The 21,868-nt window shown below is 40.9% G+C and overlaps 1 protein-coding gene across 1 annotated transcript in view; it reads left to right on the forward strand.

The window, feature by feature from the left end:
* Nucleotides 1-724: 724 nt before the first annotated feature.
* Nucleotides 725-21,868, forward strand: part of spns2 (spinster homolog 2 (Drosophila)) — a 65,767-nt gene continuing 44,623 nt past the window's right edge. Inside the window, exons 1-2 of the mRNA XM_027165445.2 lie at nucleotides 725-1,233; nucleotides 19,449-19,514. Of these exons, the coding sequence (XP_027021246.1) occupies nucleotides 999-1,233; nucleotides 19,449-19,514 (301 nt within the window). The 5' untranslated portion in view covers nucleotides 725-998. The remainder of the gene's footprint in view (nucleotides 1,234-19,448; nucleotides 19,515-21,868) is intronic.

Below are 21,868 nucleotides of genomic sequence, written 5' to 3' on the forward strand. Positions count from 1 at the left end.
ATTAGTTTGCTAGACGAAGGCAAGAACGTTAGCTGATGTAGCTGTTGAGGGAATGGCATTTTTATTGTATCATGGAGAGGCGAAAGTGAAAAGGAGGATAATATTACGAAGAGAGAGATAATGACAAAGCAAAAGATTTAACTTAATAAAATTGAATAAATGGAGGAATATTGAAGCATTGTGTAGCTGAGCTGTCTCACAGCTCCAGGATCCCAAATTGATTAGGTCTGGACTATCGTTTACTGTCCAGATTTTCACATGTTTTTCCATGTGTGTGTCCAGTGGGTTCTCTGGTTTCATTCCACCTCCCAGAAAACATACCAGTAGGTTGACTGGCTTGTCTAGTTTGCCCCAAATATCAGAGAGTAGGTTGGCATCCAAATTTCAAGCTGTGTTCAGTGAGATAGTGATAAAACCATCACTGAAAATGAATGAATGTATGAAAAAAAAACTTGATCTAAAGCACTTTATGAAAAAAAATCGGAAATGTTCCTGATAAAGATGGCAAATAAGTAGTAAGTACAAGCTAGATGTTTGTGTCTAGGACATTAACGTTACACTTCCTGTTCAAACTTATGGGGGAAAAAAACACATTCTTGTGTATGAGGCAGACATTCTCCACATTCTCTAGACACTTCAGGTGCCTTAGCCACCGTACGGAGAGGCGGAGTTTCACGCACAGCGACGCCGCCTTCTCCGTGTATGACAGCGCGAAGCAAAACCGCCTGGAGGAGCGCGAGGTTGTCACTGCATTTGACGGTGAAACATGAACCAAGCTCGGCGAGCCGAATTCATACCCCTGACTTATCCACTCCGACGTTAGCACTTTTTTGCATCTCGATTGCTGAGTTTGATTTAAAAAAAAATAATTATATATACATATATAATAAAATTAAGTTCCTCGAAAACGCTGCTTTCTTCCGTCTTGTACGAGACACCTCTTCGTACCTGAGAGACTGTCAGTCAGATCTTCAGCGCTGGATCATTCGTGTGACAAGATGTGCGTGGAAAGCGACGGATGCGAGCTGGAAGGCTGCAGCGGCTCGGCGGCGGAGGTGCGCACGCTCTCGGGCAGCATGAGCGCCGCGCTGAAGGCAAATCCGGAGCTGCGCGCATGCAGACCGGGCCAGAAATTCCGCGCCGCGCTGATGCGGTGCCGCACTCCCGCAACCGCCGCCGGGATCCTCAGCTTCGGCAACGTACTCAATTACATGGACAGATACACGGTGGCCGGTAAGAAACTAATTGGAGTCTTCTTCTTTTTCTTCTTCTTTGTCGTTTTCCCCGCAATTTCTTATAGATCATCTGATTTGCCATAGATCAGTAAATGCACTTAAAAATGCACTCAGTGTGTTAGTGACATAAAACGTGACACATTGTTGTATTCATTGTTGAGGTCCCCAGTGATGTAATCAACGAGGTCGGATATCAGTAACGACTTAAAAAGACTTAAGTGACAGGATATTGACTTGAGTTTGCACAATGATCGATAATCTGACTTCAGTGAGTCTTTTATCAACCCAAAACAAACCTGTCCTGGATTTGTCTAGAACAAATAATGTCTAATTATATATATATACACATATATGCATATTATACACACACACACACACACACAGAGAGAGAGAGAGAGAGAGAGAGAGAGAGAGAGAGAGAGAGAGAGAGAGAGAGAGAGAGAGAGAGAGAGAGAGATACAGAGAGAGAGACAGAGAGACAGAGAGACAGAGAGAGAGAGAGAGAGAGAGAGAGAGAGAGAGAGAGAGAGAGAGAGAGACGGAGAGACAGAGAGACAGATACAGAGAGACAGAGAGAGAGAGAGAGACAGAGAGAGACAGAGAGACGGAGAGCATCACTTAGCAAGGTGATCAGGTAATTCTAGCTAATGATTAAATCGTCATACAGGCATCTATATTTATTAATATGAGGAAGTTTTACTAAAACTAATCTATTCTATCTAAACTCAGAGCCCTGGTGTCGATACGATATACCAATGAGTAGTTATGCGCAAAATAAAATATAAAGTATCTGATAGCTAGTTGTGATTGCTGGCAATTTGTCAGCACAAAAAGCAGATTAATTACTACAACACTGTCTCTCGTTCAAATAAAAAAGCCATGAAAAAGAAGGATTGTGATCTATTGATCTGTTTCGGACATTTGTAGTGTTGGAAATGTGGCTTAAAGTGATTAAAACCAATTAAATATGGACGCATATCGTAGCAGGCAATGACGTTTCCATAGAAACTACCCCCAAGAAGCGTCAACTGCGTAAAGTAGAAGGCACCGCAAAAATAAATAAATAAATAAATAAAATATAAAAGAGTCTTATTCCGCTCATTTAACATGTGCATATTTAATAATGATTTGATGGTGATCTTAGGTGGCGTGCCAGCTGGCTTTGGTCATTTTCATTAATATCTAATGGGATAATTTCCAAGAAATTAAAGGGGGGACAAATGTGGATTATATTTTATGAACATGATTTAAACCTGAATTTTGGATGATATCTCAGTCCACTTGTTTTCTGAAGCATATTATTGTTCTTTGTCTGAATGAAGAATTTTCATTCATTCATTCGTTCATTCGTTCGCTCATTGTGAAAAACATCAGACCATCTCGAATAATAATTTTTTTTTTATATTTACTTCTTCTTCTGAACTATCCAGAGAACAGAGCTGTAGATCTGGGTCTAGGTTCTCATACTGGAGCTCAAGTGGTGGCTCTGTTCTACCCAAATCTTGTCTATCATTTTGTTTTAGTGAAGAAAATAAAAAAAGCTGGGTTTCTGGAGGTAAAATTTCATGCTGTCCCTGAAGTCACTGTGTCTGTTGTGGTTGCTCGTTGCTTTAGCAAAGTCAATAACACAGACCACAGACTGATTAAGTTGCTTGCTGCTGTAAAACTTCTAAAATCAGCAGCAGTCGTGGTTGTACAAGTGTCTCATTCCGAGACAAAATATATCTACTACAAGGCAGCAATTAAAATACAGTCATTTGTAGTGTAGGCCATACACACACTCATATATATGTGTATTCATGCACACAGATGGACAATAAATGGATATTATTCACCAGAAATGAGGATTGTGTTGTGTCTAAGTTTAGTCGAGGAAACGTTTCCACAAGTTGTGCTTGTAGGAGTACGAAAGCAGAAGCTGCGAATGTACTGTAGTGCCCAAAGGACTACACACAGGCTGTAAAATTTGATAGAAATCATATGTAATTAATAAACACAGCCCACATCTTGTATCAGTGTGTTGAGGAAAAGAAGAACTCTGGCAGCATCGGAGCGAGTATTGAATTAACGCCTGCAGTAGTCATGTGACTTCTGAGAACCAGAGTATAGTAGATGTAATGAGGAATACGAAGGTTTTTTTTTCTTTCTTTAAAGCATATCTTATCTGAGCATCTCCAAAGCTAGTGTGTCAGCCACTCTGAAAACATCTGTAGATAAGAGTGTTGTATGTGCTGAGAAAATAGTTATGTCACTAGTCACTAGTGCAAATATCATCCGTTTTTTTAATTCAATCACTTTACCGAAGGCTGGAGTTCGTAACGAAAGAGCCGTAGAAAGAGAACCAGAGAGATGTCGAAGGCTGTATTTCGAGGACTGCAGTGAGATTGCAGCAGAAGAAGGTGTGTGAAGTGTGAAGTGTGTGTGCACGTGTGTGTGTGTCGTAGGCTGCAGCTGTGTATTGCACGGTGTTTGGAGCGCCGGGGTTCTCCTCTACAGCTCCCTGCCTTGCTCATGAATTATGCATGAGGAGGTTGTGTGTATGCACGTGTGTGAAGGGAAGGAGAAAGGAGAGGAGAGGGTTGACGCAGCCATCCTGCAGTGTTGAGCCTGACCACTCATGTGTGAGTGTGTGTGTGTGTGTTTGGGGAGTCGAGGAGGGTGAGGAGGGGTCACGGAAATCTCCTCCCCATCTCTGTTCAATCATTTCCTCTGCAGTCACACTGCCAAGAGCATCAATGTAATGAGACTCAAACCTGTGTGTATGTGTGTGTGTGTGTGTGTGTGAAGGAGAGATGCAGTGAAAAAAGCAAGCTTAGGGAAAATTTCAATGTAATCCCTGACCTCATGTGTGAATCCCTACATTGGTGGTAAGAAGATGATTGATTACTCCAGAGAAATAGAGAGACTGGTTCACACTGATGAGGTTATATTTTCAGTTGCATAAAGAGACACAACAGAAAAAAAGACTATTCTGGTGGTCATGCAAATGCAAGTCACCCAGTGCATGCAAAGCTTGTAAAGCTCATGTTGGTTCAAGCAGTTATCGCCCCCCCACAGAAGAAAGCGTCCACGGTGGCAGGCTGTGCCACAGAAATGCTGCATGAGCCCTTTACACTTTAACAAAGTCATACCCATTTTATTCTGGCATGAATTTTTTACTAGGCATTTCTTCTAAGATGAGGACGTTTTATGAGCTGTGACGACGCCAAGGAAAAAAAGCAATTAAAGCGGCTCGCACGGTGCTTCCTGCTCTGTGTATTTGCCCCCCCCCCAAAAAAAAACCCCAAAACAAATCTCCTATGTGTATCAGTCAAAAAAGAAAACAGAAATGATCTTGTTGCTTTTTTCTTCTTCTTTTGGCTCTGTAAACTTTGCGGTTTGGTGTTTAATTGGTACCTGCGATAGATACGAGGTATACTGAGGTTCTAATTTGGTGCTTGACCACATGGTAAATACTCGGAGAGCAAAGGCTTTTTTTTTAGAAAGGAAATGGAAAATAAGTGTGTTGTGAGCTGATTGCTGTGAGTGTGTGTGGTATATGAGCTGAGTAAATATGTCTATGTGTGTATGTGTGTGTGAGTGAGTGTGTACTGTATGCTGATGCAGATTTTACACCACACTACCCTTTTTTTTGTCTGCTTTATTTCCCCATTGGCCCTCTCTCTTTCTCTATGCAGCATGACTTCCAGCTTGCCAGATAAATCATCCTGATGAAGTGAAGGTTTGTGAACTGTTTAAAGTGATTACTTTTCTGGTTTGGCTTCTGTAGCATTGCATTTTGGGAGCTGGCAAGATTGTCTGAGGGCAGACATACAGTAGAGTAGGCCCTCTGCCGAAGGCTCAGATTATCATCCAGATAATCTGGGATTACAAGTGGAAGGAAGTGGCCACTTAAAGTTATTTGATGTTCAGATGCTCCCCTTTTTCGTGTCTGCTAATTCATCTGCATCTTTGATTCCGAAAGAAAGCACTTGACCTGCATCTAATGTTTTAGAATCTCGATTAAAGGGTTGCTCGTGGCATTCGTGGTATCGAATGTAGCCGTACAGTTTAAAGCAGTAGGAAATGGTGATGAAAGACAGCATGTCTAATTTGTTGTAGTGTCCAGATTATTCACCGTCTCTGATAACACTGAGAGAAAATCCTCTACTAGTGCACATGCAGACCTACAGTACAGTACGTTTACGCCCTGGTCCTGACTTGTCATCTCCAGCACTGTTTCCTTCTGCCAACACACGAGAAGGCGATAACGCCTATCAGCACATGCAAGGCCTGCTGCATTACGTCATGCTTCTCACTTCTGTGCCCCACCACACCCACACACACACACACACACACACACACACACACACACACGCTCCGCTTCATTTTCCTCGTGTTTAGTGACTCCTTTCATAATTGCATTCATTAGGCTCAGATTCTGGATCTGTCCTAAATATGCACAGGGTGGAGTGAATTAAAAAAGAACTAGCAACGTATAGAATGAGAAAAAAAAACAAAAAACACCTACCTACGGGCCCGTCACGGTTGTGTGTTTTTAACACACCCACTACAAACTCCCAGTCTGTGTCAGAATTAAAGTTTGAGGTTTGCAACAGCTACTTCAGCCCACAATCTTTTCCTTTCTTTTCGTCTATTTGTTACCCGCATATTAAAAAAGGGCTCCCCAACAACAACTTTTGATCCTTGGAAAAAAAAAAAAGAAAAGTCTTAGTAATTGGATTTTATTGGTTTGTCTAGCTTTTTTTTTTTCTGGAACCTTCTCAAAGAACAAATGGCTTCCACTTCTGCTAAAGTTTATTTCCATATGCCTTGGACCCACTGCATGCCTTTTAAATTCACTCCATAGTGTAGGGTTATGTTGTCATTACTGCTAGGCCTAACATGATCTATACAGGACATATATTACACATCTGTAGCTTTCGGGTTTGAGGAAAGCGTATTCGAAAGGAAGAGTGACATAATGTTGATAGTATGTGCATTGCTGTGGGAACGGCGAGGTAGGTGGCGAGCTTTGGTTTCGAATCCGACGTCTTCCTCATGTCGAGATTTACAGAGATTTTCATCCAGTGTGTGTGTTTTTGTTGGGTCGTATTTAGCTGAAGGTGAGACCTGCCGAGAGCAAGCGCAGCTGGAAATGAGCTGTGCCTCTTCCTCTCTTATGGCTGTGTGGCTTTCTTGTGGTTGCCGTAAGCATTAGTTCTGGCACGCTACTGCGTTTTCACTGACAACCAGAGCCTCCTCAGGAGGTTATAATGATAGAGAGAGAAATGTTATCTCAGACAGTTAAAACAACTTCAATGTGGGAAACATACAATTTCCTCACTCTTACAAAATATGAAGGAATTACCAACCAAATTTTAGACAATTCTACAAATTTAACAATATCTGTGAAATAATGTAATTTACACACTTTACTGTTTACGTTTTTTTTTTGCTCAAGAAAAGAATGGAATAGAAGCAAAAATCACATGCATTTGCGTTATTTAAAAATAGACATAGAAGGAGATTCAACATCCTTATTATTTAATAATATTTAACAATCGAATTTAATCCATTAATTTCCTAATAAAATGAAGTCTTACCAAGTAAAAACAGTGCAGAATCTATGTTGATTAATCTTTTATTCCTCGTCAGGAGCAAACAAACATAAGACAAACCGTTCTTCAGCCCATTTCTAGACATCATAATATCCTCTATAATTAATTGAACATGAATGTGTCTTGAAAAATTTGATAGGAAAAAAAAAATCTAAAAAGAAGCAAACCTTATTATCAAAATAATAAAAATATCATTTTAAAAAATCCTTTAAAAGAAAGATAAAAAAAAAAAATCCAAAATTTAAGGTTTACATTTAATCTAAATTCAATCTACCTGATATCATCTGTGTGGTGCATGATGATAAATATGAGAAAAAAATTTATTATTTTGATGAAATAGAAAGTAAACAAAGCAGGAAAAAAAACTTAAACAGTTGATCTGGCCAAGTGAACACTTGGCATCATTCAGGTGTCTGGCTCAACGTACATGTGTGTACGTGTGTATAAATACATATGCATGACATTCACTGAAAGATGTTCCACATTTTCACAACGTTGAAGTCTCAAAAAGACTCAGAAGTGTAAACATTCAGCAACCCATCATCCTAAAATAAGCCCCAGTGGCTGTTAGAGGCTCACAGACAGCGCCGTGTGCTTTGTGTGCAGTGTTTTCATGGGCTCCTCTTTCACCAAGTCATGCTCTTTAAATGAAGCGTTGCTGCTTCATTTCCTTCTAGAGTAATAGCTGTTGAGGTAGCAATGACACCCGATGATGTATTTGGGAAGGAGTCTGCTTTTAGCTCGATGCATGTCTGGACAGATAAAGAGATTTTTATGTGAGTTTAAAGTAAGTGACAGAACGAAGTGGCAGGTTTTGATGGACAGATGAGAAATGAAGAGGAACTGGAGATGACCCCTGAGGCGGGGACACCTGCGGGAAAAGGTGTGTCACGCAGAGAAAGTCTAGGTTCTATGGATCAGAGCTGGATGAGATCAGAAATGACCTCTGACCCCAGCATGATGGTGTTTAGGATGACCTGGGGCCCGGACCACGTCAGGGCTGGAAGTTTATTCTCAAGATACTCAACCAAATCCGTGAAGCTCTTTAATAGCATGACTGCACAAAACCAAGTACTAGGAATCCATGTGCCTGATATATAATTGGATTAGATCTGCAGTAATATCAGGGTGGATGATGTGTGTAGACAGGATTTATGCCTTGTGTCATTTATTTATATATGTTCCTTCCACACGATCCCATAAATATCATCTCCAAACAAGTAGACATTTGTGGACTAAAACTGGTAGAGTAAAGTTTGGCTTGGGCTTTAAAGTAGCCATTGGAATCTTTCCACAGTGGCTGCACTAATATTTACACTGACCTTTCTAGCATGGCAGGGTTTGTCGAGACTTTATAAAGGAAGAGATCGTGTCATCTTTGCCCCCTGTTCACGAGTCGCTGAGTAAATAATCAACAGCAGCTGGGGATTATGTAGCCTGTTTATCTCCAGGTAGAGAGAGAGAGAGAGAGAGAGAGAGAGAGAGAGAGAGAGAGAGAGAGAGAGAGAGAGAGAGAGAGAGAGAGAGCACTTAGCATCTGTTGTGTGCCCGTGTTTATGTTTGTATCTGTTCATATGTGAATTTGGCTTTGTGTGCTTTTAGGACTTTGGTCATCGTGTGTGTGTGTGTGTGTGTGTGTGTGTGTGTGTGTGTGTGTGTGTGTGTGTGTGTGTGTGTGAATGATTTTATTTGCCCCGAGTAACAGTTATTGTAATAGATTGATAGAGGCAGCGTATTAAAATGCAGAAGGATGTCTCTGGGGTATGTGCTGAGATCTGTGGGTAAATTACAGCCCTGACCTGCCTTCGCTCCTGATATTTTTGTTAATGAAGAGGTCAAATGTCAGTCCTCATGCAATCGCTCCTCACCATATATATAAGCTTTTCAATCTTGGAAATGAAAAGCGTCTTTGAATTTCACGGAAAAACTGTTTAACACAAATAGAATAGAAAACTAGAGAAAATGTATTTGAACATTGAAAAGTAACATGGAAATTGTACCAAACATCCATCAAATAAAAGAAATCAGTATAAACGAGATAAGAAAATTTCTAAAATTCCAGAAAATGCTAGAAAATGTCTACAATTCCCTAAAATATTTAAGCTGCAATTTATATAATGATTAAAAAAAAAATCATTTTGTTTCATTTGCTGATCTACTAAAGAACAACATGACCTTCTCAATTTGCAGAATTCTTCCTGTCTGTTTTGAAGGGTGTGTATTTATGTAGAAGTGTCTCTTTTGGTTTCTGCGAATGCACACATCCTTGTGTGCGTGGGTGTGATAACATGTTATTAACGCTTGTTCCTCAGGTTTAAATTCCATTAGTGTTACCTCAGCACCGGTATGAGCGTGTTAATAGAGCAGGACAATGTTAACTCTTGAGACAGGTGTGCACTGGACAGACTGGCTTCCAGTCATCTGCCATTTCAGTCTATTAATCCACCTGAGGCTGGACGGTCACACCTGGACTTCCTGTCCTGCTCAAATGATTTCAGCATTCCGATAATACTTCAACTCTGCTCGGTATGTTCTGAAAGCAGATCCACCTTTAAGTCCTCAAAACTATGCATGGACTAACTGTGTGTGTTCTGTGTGTCCGAAAACACAATCGCTGCTGAATGAAATGAATCGTCTGCGCCCGTGAACGCAAACAGGGTTTGGCTTCCGTGAAGGTGTGTGTGTGTGTGAGTTCGTTCTCACAGCCTCGGAATGTAGCGATGGCAGTGTTCAGAATGTGCCAGACTGCGTGGTTTACTTTCCCACACACACATTTGCCTCCAATCACTTTTCTCATCCCACCCATATCTATCACCTTAAATGTTACTGAATCATTCCAACCTGACATAACACATCGGAATATAAACATTCACATCACAAAAGTGAAATATTCAGACATACTGTATCGTTTCCCGCATGCTAGCAAAGATGAAGCTAAAACATGCTGTGTTTGCGGTGTGCATCCTGCAGAGGTGAATTAAAGCTTGCTGGAAAAAGAAATGAGCTTAATCTCAAATTGATGAAAGAGAAAGGGAGATAAATGGCAGAGCCGGAGTCAGGCCCTCGGAAAGCGCTGGGCGACGGGATCGAAATAGCACTTTCCCCAGCGAGGACACCGATTTAACAAGAACGGCGTGTGAGTCGGTGTTGACTGAGGTGAAACGGAGGTTTATGGAGCTACAGTCAATTACAGCTACCAGAGTAGCCCTTTGCAGGGCATGTTAAGCCGCACATGTGTTTCTAATTCAGATATGGATTCAGTCTTGGCATCTTGTCATGCATACAATCGGAGACCGCCAGCACTGCCTTTTAATCCAGATCATTGTTTGCTATGATATTGGTTCAGTTTTCACACGTGTGTCTCACGTGTATTAATAAAATGGGTTTGAATAAAATTTGGGTGCAGTAGGATTCCACAGTAAGATTAAAAGGTGTGGTGTGTGTGTGTGCACGAGTGTAGGTGTGTGTGCATGTGTAGGTGTGTGTGCATGTTTAGCTGTGTGTGTGTGTGGGGGGGACGACGACGACGACTGGCGATTCTAAATTAGTGTTAATAAGCCATTAAATATGTGCATATATATGTACGCCCTGTGATGGATTGATGTCTAAGTGATGGATTAGTGTTTATCTCTGACCCGGACCATGAATGTGCATATGTGCTGTGCTGTATAATGATTTTACAGAATCCTGGCTATTGTAACTGCTTGGTTAGGGTCATAGTGCAAAATACAGCAGGATTTTGCAAGCAGGATTAAAAGCAGCCCTGTATATATCTCTAGCCAAGAGCAATTATGAACTGGAGTGTCAGAATTCACATCTCTAAGGGCTTTCCCCAGTGTTTTCTGGGGTATAAACCCTCAGACTGACATCATAAGGTCTGGACTTCATAGCAGCTTTTATTGGCGATGGACCGCCCAAGACGGCGTCTGACTGACATGTAAAGCAACCAGTCACAGTTCATTTTGTTCAGTGTCATGGTTATGGTGCTATTAATTCTAAGACAATAAAATATGTATATAGTGTAGTGTATATACAGTGCAAAAATACTCAAATATGTATGACCCAATTATTATATGATATGAGAATTCACATCTGAGTAAAATATATTTGAATATATTCCCATTTATACCTTTTTTAATACACCTGAGTGACAAAGAACAGGAAATTGTTCATCCATGACATCCTGTTTCACAGGGGTATAAATATAAGGTAACACATAAGCCAAGTTCACTTAGTCATTCACATACACACAATGTATAACACCCAGGACTATAAATGCACAAGGATGTCGAGCTTCACAAACAGGAAGTGGCTATGAAAAATTAGAAAAAAGCAAATGAATTCGAAAAAAGAAAAAAAGAAAATGAATGATTTCTGATTCTCCATTAGGGCAATTAGTTTCAGTCAAAATGTTATGACTCATCCTGGAACTGGACGTGTGTCTCAACGCACCGAAGAGGATGGTTTGAGTGGCGAGGAAATAGTTTTCATTACCATGTGTGACAGGAATGTGGGAGATTATGATTAGATCAGATTATGACTCAATTCTGGAATGTGGAACTGAAAATGTAACTGATCTTAATCTCACAGGTACTTTTTTATCCTAAAACCACTTGTGCATCTGCTCCAATCTTTCTGTCCGAAGAGGGAGGGGAAAAGAGAGAGAGAGAGAGAGAAATAAGAAGAGAGAGAGAGAAAGAGAGAGAGGACGAGAGAGAGCGAGAGGAAGAGAGAAATAAGAAGAGAGAGAGAGAGAGAGAGAGAGAGAGAGAGAAAAAGAGAAAAAAAAAAAGAGAGAGAGATAGAGAAAGAAGCGAGATAGAGAACAGGAAGACGTAGATAGCGAATCGAGAGAGCGAGAAGAGGATAGTCGAAAAAGCCCCCATATCTCTCCCCTCTCTCTCTCTCTCTCCCCCCCCCCTCTCTCCCTCTCTGGCCGCTCTGATAGCACAGTAAAGGCTGCAGTTTGTTGATGCTAAATTGAGCTTGAAAAACCAGCCTTCAGGCTTTTCCAGCTTCGGCAACACTGAAAACATCAGACTTGTCCAGTTTGGCTCTTCTCTTTTCTCTATCTTACTCACTCCTACTCATTACTCCACTTCTCTCTTTAGATTCTTTGGCACTCTACCTCCAGTCTATCTCTTGTACGATCCGAGAACATCTCGACCTGAACCTTGACGCTAACATCAATCTTTCTGGATGTTCCTTTCAGACACTAATAGATTAAACATCTGTGTAGCAGTATCTCACCCAATCAACAGAAATCTGAAAAGTAGATTTGACTGGTCAAAAAAAAACAAACCCAAAAAAAAACACACTATTCGCAAAGCATTTGCTTTCAAAGTCTTTCATCATCCCTTGGCAAAGAAACAAAAGCCTGTGAAGTCTCTTTGAGATGCCATGACTGTTGCTACCTAAGCACATTGTTTTAGACAATTCAATTTACCGTCTCGCATGCACTGCACATGCACAAAGATGTCTGCTAATTAAAGCAAGCGTAGCGAGCGTCCTGCGCTGCACATGTAAATGCTAGTAATTAAGGCAGCTAATCAAGCAATTCAGTTTGTCATTCAGAGCTAATTATTCTCAGAACGGGGCTGTGCTGACCCTCCGGGCGAATCCCACCCACATTACACGCTGCTCTTTAAATACTCGTGATTACCATGCAGTCACACACTCCAAGCGGAGCATTAGGATTATTAAAACTCCTCAGTCAGGAATACATACAGGTGATGATTACTAAATTGTTTAGTTTAGCAACAAAAGTGTATCAGAGTTGGCGTCAGAGCTAACTGCTGGCCCATGAGGTTACAGTTTGGTGTTCTTGCTAGCACAAGGTCAGTCAGATGCATGTTAGTGCTAGCTGAAAGATGTTAATTGAACCGCTTGTGTTATAGCCAGCGCACCATCTTAGCTGCTTCCATGCCCTTAATGTGCCATCTCATTATGCCAAAGTGGTCGGTCTTTTCAGCCTTAATGAAACACTAGTACATTTTTGGCAGGATGAGCTAAAAGCTGTCTAGATGACGACTCTCTTTAAGTGATTAGACCCGCAGTGCAGCCTTTTCATCTGTTAGCATATATATGGTGACTTTGTCTGGCTGGATAAGGGTCAATGGGGGAAATACACAATACTTTTGTTTTGCTTCACTCCATTTGCTGCCTGGCTGTATGTCTGGCATGTTAGCTCACAATCAAGATTATACATTATTGATACTCTATGCTGTATGTCGGACTGGTATTCCTGGAAGACATTCTCTCTCTTTCTCCCTCTATGTTGCTTTTCAGTCATAAAATATTTAGCAGTAGTCCAGTAGTGGAAAGGAATGGAAGGTGCGGTATTGTGTATGTGCTATGGTTTTGGGAAAAATGAACATCGTTTCTATGGCTATGAGTCTGATATGTGTGGTTCGGTTATTTGTATGTGGCGTGAATATTTATCTGGACTAACCATAGCCTCACTGGATTACACAAGCACTTGTAGGAGACCAGAGAAAAAGCTCATCAATTCCAGGATAAAAATAAAAGATAACTACTAATTCTGAAGTATGGGCGATGACAAGGGAGGTCCACTAGCAGCTGCTAACTCATCTCTAGTTATATTCACGTGTGTCTTTATTGGTGTTGATTTTATACTTAAGTTGATTTCTTTACTCAAGCTATGAGATAGTTATGAGGCTAGGACTTCGGGCGCTAGTGTTAAATTTTCAGCCGTTTTCAGGAAACAGCTTTTTTTAAAATACTACTGAGAATGATTCTGTATATTATCGATGCACTTTGACTATTATGCAATTTATGCCATGGTGGCATGATGGTGTAGAGGGTATTTATATATTTTGTATGAATGGACTGGTGTTCCATCCAGGGTGGTTAAAGTGCTCCTGGGATATGCTTTAGTTTTTATTATGAAACTGTTCAGGACAAAACGTGCACTGAAAACAAATTAAACATAATAAAAAACATAGCAGTTAACAGTGGCCCTGATCATCAATACAATCACATCTGCAAAAATCTGTGATGCAGGATAAAAGCCGTAAAAACGAACCTCTGCTGCAGAAGTGTAGAGGAATTCCATAAGACACCGCATACATGCTTCTTCTTTACCACATGTACTGTTCACAACATCTGCACCGTGTTTGCATGGAGAGCGTGGGCGTTTATAGAGTGGAGTGGAAAACGGGAAAAGTGTTCCCTGTTGTCTGCCTCGGGCACGTGGCCAGCACTAGGCAGGAGGAGGAAGGACCCGCCGGTCAGGAGCCCGCCGACCACAGTCGGGCATATTTGTGGCTAGCCCTTTCTCTGCTGCTGCACTCATTTATAGTGTGCTCACTGTAGAGGAGCTAGGAGACAGGCCATGATTTGTGGAATGGGCTGTTCTCCCCTCCCTTCAAACACACTTAATTGCTTGCACACACACCACATACACACAAACACACACACACACCCACACACACGTTTCCCTAAGCTCGGGGTTTTATATCGATCCCCGTGACACATCGAGAGGGATTGCCCCATGCTCGACTAGGAAGAGAACGAGGGATGGGAGAGGAGAAAAGGGAAAGATGAAGGGAACAGGCAGGATGTGTCTCTGTCAGCAGCAGAGCTGTGACTCCCTCCGTCGTTTCACAGCACAAAAGGAACGGGTGAGAAAATGCCTGAGCACGCAACAGAGAGGAAACATTTCCTTACCGCAGAGCATAACGTTACATTTACACAGGATATGGAGCCGTATGCTCGGCCAAAAAAATTCTCATATGCAGTTTGACCTCAGTGTGCCTTCACTTTTCTGATTAAACTAAGTTTTGCTTATTTTTCTAACCCACACTCCCTTATTCTTTTCCACGATCCATGATTCGTCTCTTCTCCGCCGCCACCACAGTAAATAGGCCGATCAACTCTCTGCCCTATCCCTAACCTACTTCTCGAAAATAGCACGATGGGGGTGTGTGGGTTCCTGCGGTTCTCTCAGGGGAGCGACAAAATAGGTCTGTCCTACTCCTACGACGTACTTCTCCTACTGACAACTGCTCGAGAGACCCCGGGGTCCACATAGTGACGTGTCAGCCCTAAAATTATCCAGGCATTGGGTGTGTGAGTAAAACCCCCTCCTTTGTCAGGGAGTGCCGAGAAGGAGAACAGAGCGGCGGTTGTGTTTGCCCAGGCCGAACTGATGACTGTGTTTTGGTTTCAGCCATGGAAAACAAATTGTCATGTCATTTTGGTCAAGACTCCTCAGAGGGGAAAGAATTCTGGCTTGCCGGTTATGAGATTGGTGATATTTCATAACAAAAAGCAAACTGAAAGAGCGCAAGTTATCCTCTTTGCTTCTTCTGCTCCTGCTACTACATGCTGCTTTGTCTAAACAAGGCAGATTTCGAGGCAAGTATATTTCTAAGGATAGAGTCAAGCATGTATCAGCCAAGCATGCACAATCACTCCTGCTTCTAATGTAATTTATAAGTGTAATGGGTACATCAGTTAACTAAAACTATGTATTATTGGCCATGACCTTGAACAAATTCCTTCGAGGCCACCAGAAGCATGTCGTTTTACCCCCAATGTCAGTGAAGTGCACTTCTCACCGACGTATTGACCTGTGGATGGCAGACGGACAATTCATGGATCCCCCGAGACAAGTCAGTGTGGTGAAAGCATCAATAGCACCTTGTCATCCACATGCATAATGGCTTCATTTATACAGAGCTCGAATGGATTTGTTACTTTACCCGTTAGAGCTAGACTGAAAATTGCTGACCTTTTTTTTTCTATAAAAATTATAATCATTTAAACAATTTTGAAATGTGAAATTTATTAATCTGGATCAATCTTTCTGCATAATAAAAAAAAACACCAATTATCTTATCGTCAAAAATATCAATGAATCAGAGGTCCGTGTTTCATCACTGTTTAATTTTCAGATCTTCTTTAAAGAATGTGAGAAAATGATGAACAGTGTTTACAGAGATAACTTCTCTGGAAATAACCTATTGCATTGCTAGCAATGTTCTGCATTGGAGTATGAAATCACACGGCATGATTAAGCGACAGAAACAGGCAGGACGGCATTCTTTCACCCGAACAAGTATGCATTACTGTATCTGTGTTCTGCCACAGCAATTTCTGAAAAAAAGCCTTCTGGCTCTATGCAGGTGATATAACCACCTGCATACAACACTTGTTCAGAAGCACATAAAGCCGTGTGGGCAATTACACCTGTCACGTGTAGCAATAAATAAGTGTCATGACCGTAATGTACAGAAAGAGCTTTATGCATTTTTTATGCACAGTCCATTCCGCATTCCTGTATCTTACTTCACTGATCATCGGTCAACCCTGACCTCTGTTGGTCTGCATGTCCGGACATTGTTACCATGGCAACAGAGGTGGATGGCAGAAGGTCGAAGATGCCAGTTTGGCCATTTGGGCCATTTGCATGCCGCTGTTGTTTGCCCACACATGGCTAGTCCTGCCAGGCAAGTGATGAGAGCGCTGACCTCCATACAGAAATGAAGTGATGTGAATTCAGAGTTGTTGTCCTCCATTTCAGCTGGGCTGAAGATTTCAGACTGATGTTTTCCAGTTTATGAAAAAAGCCTTCACTCTAAAAAAAAAAAACCAACTGCTGAATGCATTACTAATGTAATGACGTTTGGATCTAGTGGCAGACATTTCCTTATCCAGACCTGATTTATTCAGCTGAGCAATTAAGGGTTAAGGGCCTTGCTCAGGAGCACAGTAGTGGCAGCCCTGGGATTTGAACTCATGGCCTATGAGCAGTAGTCCATCACCTTAACCACTAGACTTGTTCACAAGTAAAAAACAAACAAACAAACAAAAAACTAGTTGAGACCAACGATGGGCTCGATGAAGCAGCTGGTGTTGAGAAACTGTTCATATACCATGCTGACAGTGTTTTCATTTCACGCCTCTCGTGTGTGTTTTTTTTCTACAGGGGTCTAGAACTTTCTTCTGAACCATTTTTACCACTAAATTGACAAAATGGAAATTGACTTATCTGACAGTTTTAATCAGAATAAACAAATAAATTATTTTATGGCTGTAAGTCTGTTGATATTAAATGAGTCGGGACTCTGTTGGCTTTGAGTGTGAGATGTGTGTTTTTCCCTCGGTTGGATAACCTTACACAGCATTTTAGTGGTTGAACATAACACCTTTAAATTCTCAGTTATGAACAAGTACTTAGGGCCCCTCAGAGAGAAGAAATGAGTCTAATATCACGGTTTATTCGAAAAAAAAACAAAACCCAAAATATAGACTTATCACTAGACAGATACAGATACGCCACACCTGATATGGCACCTAATGGAGTCCTGAATGATTCGGAGCAGCCGTGCACCAACACTGACTCCATCTACATTCCAAACCAGATAAAACCACATAAACTTGGTTTGATTTGTCAATAAATCATTCCAAATCTCTTCATTGTGTGCTTTTCTTTAGCAGAAAATAAAAGTATCTTTCTTTCAAGTAACACTAAGGATAAAATTCAATAGCTTGAGCTGGTTTATCCGGTATTTTATAATGCTCTGTACAAACTACTGCCGGGTATGGCGGGTACAGTAGCGGTTTTGGCGGCCAATGTAGCACCATCTGGCACAGGGATCCCCTTCCCTGTGGGGGATTTGAGAGTGAGAGCGAACAGAGGTGGGTGACTGGCTAATTACAGCGCTACCTGCCACAGACAAGAAACAGAAGGACAGGGACCGTGTCTGAACAGCGTTATCCAGACCCTTGCTGGCAGCAATTGTTATTTTAGAACAGAAATAAGTTTTCAAAAACTTGTTTTCCTCACAGACATTTCTTGCCCCTGCAGCAGGTATTTGGTGTAGATTGCTTGGTTATGGTGTCAGCTCGGGAGTTAAAAAGCTGAAGAAGATCGGATCAGGTTTCGGATTTATTTATTTATTTATTTTTTGCTGTAGATAATACATAAGGCAAAACAGACAGTACTTTGAATACACCATCATTTTATCTTTGAATACGCTTCTTTAGAATGGAATATTTTTCTTAAAAGAAAACAATGTCCTAAATATGTTTTAGTATCACAAGCCGATAGCTGCATGGGTAGATGTAACGGAGTGATTACAGATTTAGATAGAAGACCAGGCTTCATTTCTGGTAGGGCAGAGATCCAAATGAACACGTCTTTTTTTCAGAACAAAACGTATCTACTGTAATGATGTGACCGTTAGACAGAGAATCCTGATTGGTTATGTGGTATAGCAAGCAGGTGCGTCTTGCTTCGCCTGGAATGTTGTATCTTGCGAGAGCGAGTTCCCACCTGCCCGTGTCTTTATCTGTCTGGTGACAAACAAAAAGGATGGCAAAGCTCAGGCAATAATATTAATGAGATAAGTAGGTGTAATAATACAGGAAGTAAGTAAATAAATAAATAAGATGCACTATAACACCGTGAGACTTTTCAAGATGGTAAAATGAAAGTTCACCTGCTGCCTGAAGATAATCTTCTCAGGTAATCAACTCACAAGTAGTGAAGACAATGGATTGGTTTAAGTTTTCATTTTTGAAAACTTAAACCAGTTCAAATCCAAACCTTGTCATGACCATCGGAGTTAAAGAGAAGAAATAAGTTTGCGTCATTTAATGGTGCTGTAGTTTCTATGCATATAGCTCCTGTATGACAAATATCCAGCAAAAGCTCTAGTCTTGAATCAACTCCGTTAGAGTTTATACAAGTCCATCTAGACACCAAATAAGTGCTCTAAACAGCATGTGTGTTAATTTGTTTCAACACTGCACAACTAATCACGCAATCGCACTTTGTTTTTTTCTTGGTTAAATAGTTTTTTTGTTTTTTTTTAGGAAAAAATGCCACTAATCTAGGCTATAAATAGCCCGTTATTACATGCTTTCAAGTGAGTTAGAGAAGACATAATGAAAAGATTGAATAATTAACCCTTGAGACTGTAAAGTCATGATCATTTGATGTCCTGCGAAGTGTGTCATGGGAGCAGAACTCTTACACCATGAAGGGGCATAATCAGGATTTCTTACTTAGCTGAGTAGGTAAAGCCACTATGGGGTTTAGTTCCAGCCCTAATCCTCTACACCTGATCCTGCTACCTGAGTGTAGTCATAACTACAGTCAGTCTTGGAATACAGTAACAGAGTAATAGCAACACAACATTTACTCACAGCTGTGTGTTTTCTTTTGAAATGTCTTATTTTGCCCAGACTTTATTGAGTCCTTAAATCCTTTTCTGACCAGCAGATTGTTTATTATTTCATTTACTTCAAGAAGTGAGGAGAATGATTTGGAAGCTATTTATATTTGAAAACTTGATATACTTATAAAGAACTTTTAAGAAAACAGATCTAACAACTTGAGTTACAGTGCAAATGTGTGTTTTCAGTGTTAATTTCGTTAAAATTGATATTGTAAGGCTTAAAAATAGCAGTATTTTTAATTTTAGTGATCTGTATTGCCTGAACAGAATTGTACATTAATTAAGGAGCTTTAAGGTAGTCTATGTTGTTATGTATTAGGACACCAGTAGTGATTCTCTCTCTCTCTCTCTCTCTCTCTCTCTCTCTCTCTCTCTCTCTCTCTCTCTCTCTCTCTCACACACAGGCGTGCTGCACGACATTCAGAAGCACTTTAACGTAAATGATAGCGGAGCTGGCTTGCTTCAAACAGGTAAGACTTTCCAAATCTCATAATTACACTGTGTTGCAACCAACCACTAAGCACTAAACACCCCCCCCCCCACACACACACACACTATAAATGCTTCTCATGTGTTAAGAAACCTATTACCAGAAGCCACTGAACTACTTAAATACACACCGACTGGCACGACAAAAGGATAAAAGGGCAACTAAAAGGTCCACCACATCTCCCAATGGTTTCCATTCCCTCCATCCCCCTCCTCCTTTCTGGGTAATTGAGTGAGCTTAAAGCTTATGTTTCAGTACAACAGGAGGCTGTGGACTAAACCTAACCCACCCTGAACAGTCTGCTCACTGTGACATATTCGGCCCAAGAAAGAATTTCTACATTCGAGGCAGAACTGCACTGAATGTTATTTAAAGTAGCATGAACAGGACAAGTCATCATGGAGCGCTGTGTGTTCTGAGTGTCTGAATGCACTGTCTGCTTCCTGTCGCTGTGAGGAAAGCCCGGGTTTATACTGGACCCCAGTGTGTGCTTTTTGAAATATTTTTTTAGTTTTTAATATGGGGATTCAGTAGCAGATCCAACAGTGCAGATCCATTGTATGAAAAATATTTGAGAGATAAATAGTATACAATAGGAAGGTTCTTATGTCAGTATCAGTCTAAGTACAAAAATAAAAAATAATCATATCACCTGCAATAAAAGACAGTAACCTTTATTATTACTTGTTATTGGGATTCTTTGGAAAGCACCACCAACACTTGAATGAAACGGATGGAATTGTACAGAATATTATTGTGTTAATACGCAGCCATTTTAGTAAGTTATTTTTCATTCATTTTCATTAGTAGACTCAGACCAATGTGTTTGGTCCATACAACGGGTGTTGTATTAGGCAGGGAGAGCAGGTATTTCTGCTGGTGCAGGCAATGCTATTCTGAGGGTTTGGGTTGGGCTTCCTGACCCAGGCTGCTTCAATTAGGCTTTTGTAAGAGAGAGAGCCGTTATGTATAAATCTCATTGGATGCTGGGAGACGACTGCATTTTGTGACCTTGGCAAACATAGATGCACACGTACACAGGTTTTTAAGGACACACACGCACACACACTCACACACACTCACACACACACACACACACACACACACACACACACACACACACACACACACACACACACACTCATGCGCACGCACGCACACACACACGCACACACGCACACGCACACACACACACACACACACACACACACACACACACACACACACACACACACACACACACACACACACACACGCACACACACGCACACACACACACACACACACACATACACACACACACACACACACATGCACACAATGCCTTGTCCTGCCAGGGGACATCCAAGATCGAATCTAAATGATGTTTGTCTATTAGTTTAGTGCATTTGTTTTGACGATATTAAAATATCTGGACCACAGGAGCTTGGATGATATTTTCTTGGATGAAAATTGCCTTTTGCTGCTAAGTTGCTTAATGTTTTCATTAAAAAAAAATTCCACTGAACATAGGCCTCTCTCTTATCTGTCTCCTATAAAACACATGAATTTATTAAAACACTGAGCTGACAAGACGGACAGTTTTTCACTTTTAAAAAAGAAAACGATAACAGCAAAGTGACATAGAACAGAAAAACATACACAGAGAGATAAATTACTATAAGTTTTGACTAGGCGATTGCTTGGAGACGCTGGCGATTGGCTCAGTCCCAGCAGGGAATGCACGCTGTTGGTTCATTCCCAGCAGGGGGGTGGGGCTAGTGGCTGCTCACAGCTGAGCAAGGATTAGTTGGAAGCCAGTATCACATTTGTTTGGAAGATTATTTGGTTGTTGATAGGCAGAAATTGCCCAATATGTCTTAAATAAACATTGCACAATAATACCCTCTCAAAATATTAAAACAAATCTGATAAATCTGATAAAAACTAGGTCACAACTAGGTAGGCTACATATATAAAATAGTACTCTAATTGCAAATAATATTCTAGCTGTAATGAGCTAGTTTGGATTCTGGCATAAGCCTACAAGTTTGCAAGCAATAACAAATAAACCAAATAAACCGTCACATGCTAAAACTTGTGACGTGAGATGGTGCTAAAGGGCATCCATTTTTTAATCACCGGCGACCTTTGAATGCTGCAACTGCAGCAACACAACATGAGCAATGTAACACTAACAGGCTAGTTCAGTTGTGTATGTGAGTGATGAAAATACAAAAAGTTCAGACAGTAACAAATGAACACTACAGGAACTCAATCAGCCCTCAGGATTTCACAGTATACAGTGCGGTATGATGTAGAGTAGATGGAGAATGTGTGTATGTGTGTGTTTGT

Source organism: Tachysurus fulvidraco, chromosome 26, assembly GCF_022655615.1.
Source record: "Tachysurus fulvidraco isolate hzauxx_2018 chromosome 26, HZAU_PFXX_2.0, whole genome shotgun sequence".
Taxonomy (NCBI): Eukaryota; Metazoa; Chordata; class Actinopteri; order Siluriformes; family Bagridae; genus Tachysurus; species Tachysurus fulvidraco.